At 43.0% G+C, this 2,696-nt stretch overlaps 1 protein-coding gene across 1 annotated transcript; it reads right to left on the minus strand.

Annotated features, from left to right (window-relative positions):
- Nucleotides 1-502: 502 nt before the first annotated feature.
- On the minus strand, nucleotides 503-1,997 carry LOC120545096. Its single transcript, XM_039779086.1, has 2 exons — nucleotides 1,976-1,997; nucleotides 503-1,244 (listed from the first exon to the last, which is right to left on the minus strand). Exon 2 carries the CDS (start codon nucleotides 1,220-1,222, stop codon nucleotides 503-505), a length of 720 nt encoding a protein of 239 aa, XP_039635020.1. The 5' UTR covers nucleotides 1,223-1,244; nucleotides 1,976-1,997.
- Between the last annotated feature and the right edge of the window lie 699 nt (nucleotides 1,998-2,696).

The raw sequence follows: 2,696 nt of genomic DNA on the forward strand, positions 1-2,696 counted from the left end.
GACTGAAATGTATTTAAATTGTTGACTGTAGAACATGTCACCTTCAATTACATATTTTCTTATGTTCATTTGTTCTGAGATTATTTATTTGTATCTAAACACAGTATTGTGTAAGTGCTGCTTTGTAATGACCACAGTAAAATACACATTTTGTGAGATCCCTAAAGAAAGGCTGTGGTATCATTTTATTTTTTTAATTTCACTGTAGCAAAATTATATGTGGAACGGACATCAACTGTGTTTTATATACAGTAACGGTTTTAACAAACAATAACATTAACAACTATAACAACAACAATAACTATATTCTTTGAATGCTCTGCCCTCCACAGTACCACGCCACAAACATATTGACACCTCTACTTAGACCAGGCTTTTACAAAGTGGACCATTCTGGTAATTTAATAGGAGGCATCGCGACTACATACAGCTGGTTAATATTTCCAAACATGTTTAGGGGGATAACTGTATCAAAGAATTTGTGCTCCTTCAACCCAGCTAATTAGCCGCTCAACATGCACCCTAAGCGTGCAATAGACTGGGTCTCCCTGACCTCGTTTGCTGGCATTTGAGGTCTTCCGGCTAGGAATGCAGGCCTGTACACTTTACAAGGCACACAGTCATCCACCAGGAAGCCTCTGTCCACCATGATTGCCATATCCGGCCTGAGCAGTTTACATAGTCCTGACTCCACAAGGATCTGCTTGTCACTGACTGAGCCAGCAAAGAGGGGAGAAACAAAGGTTACAGCACCATGAGGGGCCATGCCAATCATCCCCTTCAGTGTACAATGGGACTTGTAACTGGAATAAACTTCACTCTGGAGTAAAGGAGAGGAAGGTGTTTGGCATCTGAGCTCTGTGCAGTCCAGGATAACTGTAGTGTCTGGGTAATCTTTGAACTCTGCTGGCAAGTGCTCACTGATTTTGTTTTGGGGTATCCAAATTTGCTGTGAGCCAAGAACACAAAACAAAAAATTACTCCAGGTGTGAATGATCCTGCTAACAGTAGACTGGTGTACCCCATACCGGTCGGCCAAGTCCTTCTGCTTCAGTCCAAGGGCAAGGTAGTTCAGGAAGAGGAACAGTTCATCTACTGCCTGTATAGCCTGTGTCTGTACCATGGCTGTACTTTGCCTTGCTGAGTCACCATCTGCAGTTCTTGTTCTGGTCCCCCGAACCATGTACTGCAGTGATGGTTCGATGACCTGCCAAAACCGCATCAGGTGGTCATAAGATGAAAATCTGTAAAAAACAGGTCTAGTGAAAATAGGAAGCTTTTATTAAATCTACTAGTTATTAGTATTGTACCATGCTCACAAGCCTACAGATGGTTAGAGGTGAACCTGTACCTTAGACAAATGGACGTGCATACAGGAAAACAAATGGTAGGCTGCATTATGCATTTTGAATTGAACACACTAACACTATAAACAAGGCAACATAAAAAATGTAGCGGTAAAGCTAGACCAGGGGTCATCAACTACATTTTTCCAAGGTCTAAAATTTTTTCTAGACTTAACTAGATAGGCTACTTAACTAGAAAATGATCTCAGATTAGGGGAACAGTTCACTGAGGAGTGATGGTTAAAGTCTTTGATTACTGAAACGTTGTTGTAGTATGCAGTGTCCTGATTGGTGGAAAATGCTTGCAGAAAGAAAGGCCTGTTTACCTCGTAAAACAGGTAGGTGGGTATTAAGTATATAGGCTACCTTTTAACCATGGAGGGTTTATTGTAGGCTAATTACAGTAACGAATGTAGCGTTTGTTCATCGGTCGGCAGCAGCTGTAAATAATCATCGGTACGGTTTCCAGTCAGTTACATGTGCCGTGTGTGTGTGTGTGTGTGTGTGTGTGTGTGTGTGTGTGTAGCGCTGGTATCGCTTTCAGAATCACGCCTATGTCGAAGCCCTGAATAGTTAGGTATTACAATAGTATAGCCTATGAAATTACGGAAAAAGCTAGCTTTACATACCTTGTGTAAAAACGAATGTCTGTGTCCGGGCCACCAAATCGCTGTAACCCGAACGCTATGCGTGAGTGAGCAGCTGCTCCAGCTGCTGCCTCAGCTGGGCAACTTCATCCCGAAGACTCTCATTCTCAGAGACCACCAAGTCCACAAACGCAGGTCCGGCCTTGAACAATAATCATGATCGTTGGCACAAAGAGTGCCAGCAACTTTGTCGGTCTCCATCCTTTCTGGTCTGGCGCTGATCCGGCTCCTGTACCCCAAGTCTTACTTTTCAGAGAGAAGTTATTCCAGGGAAACAAGACAGGAACGGGCGCCTGGCTTTAGCCTCCCTTCTACCCCTTCAGCCCGGCTCAACGACGTCCTCTGATACAAAGTGTCTACTGCACACTCGAGTGTGGTGAGAGATAACAAACTTTTCCTTCTGATCTTCACAATCCATTTTTGACGTTGTTGATGGTCGGAGGGGGAAAGTATGGAAGCTCAAAGACGAATTAAATTTTGCTGACGATGAACACAGAGGGACACAGTAGTGCTCAGCTGTCGTTTCCTTCCACGCTGAAATTTATAACGACTTTCTCATCTCTCCATCACTTATGTATTAGGCCTACTGCTAAGAAATAACTGTATAACTATACTAAACTACTATACTCCGGCTACTATAATATATATTGTCCTGTCCTGGGTTCAAACCCTTTAAATGTTTTACAAATAAAGGGGGGGGGTG

Source organism: Perca fluviatilis, chromosome 17 (assembly GCF_010015445.1).
Source record: "Perca fluviatilis chromosome 17, GENO_Pfluv_1.0, whole genome shotgun sequence".
NCBI lineage: Eukaryota > Metazoa > Chordata > Actinopteri > Perciformes > Percidae > Perca > Perca fluviatilis.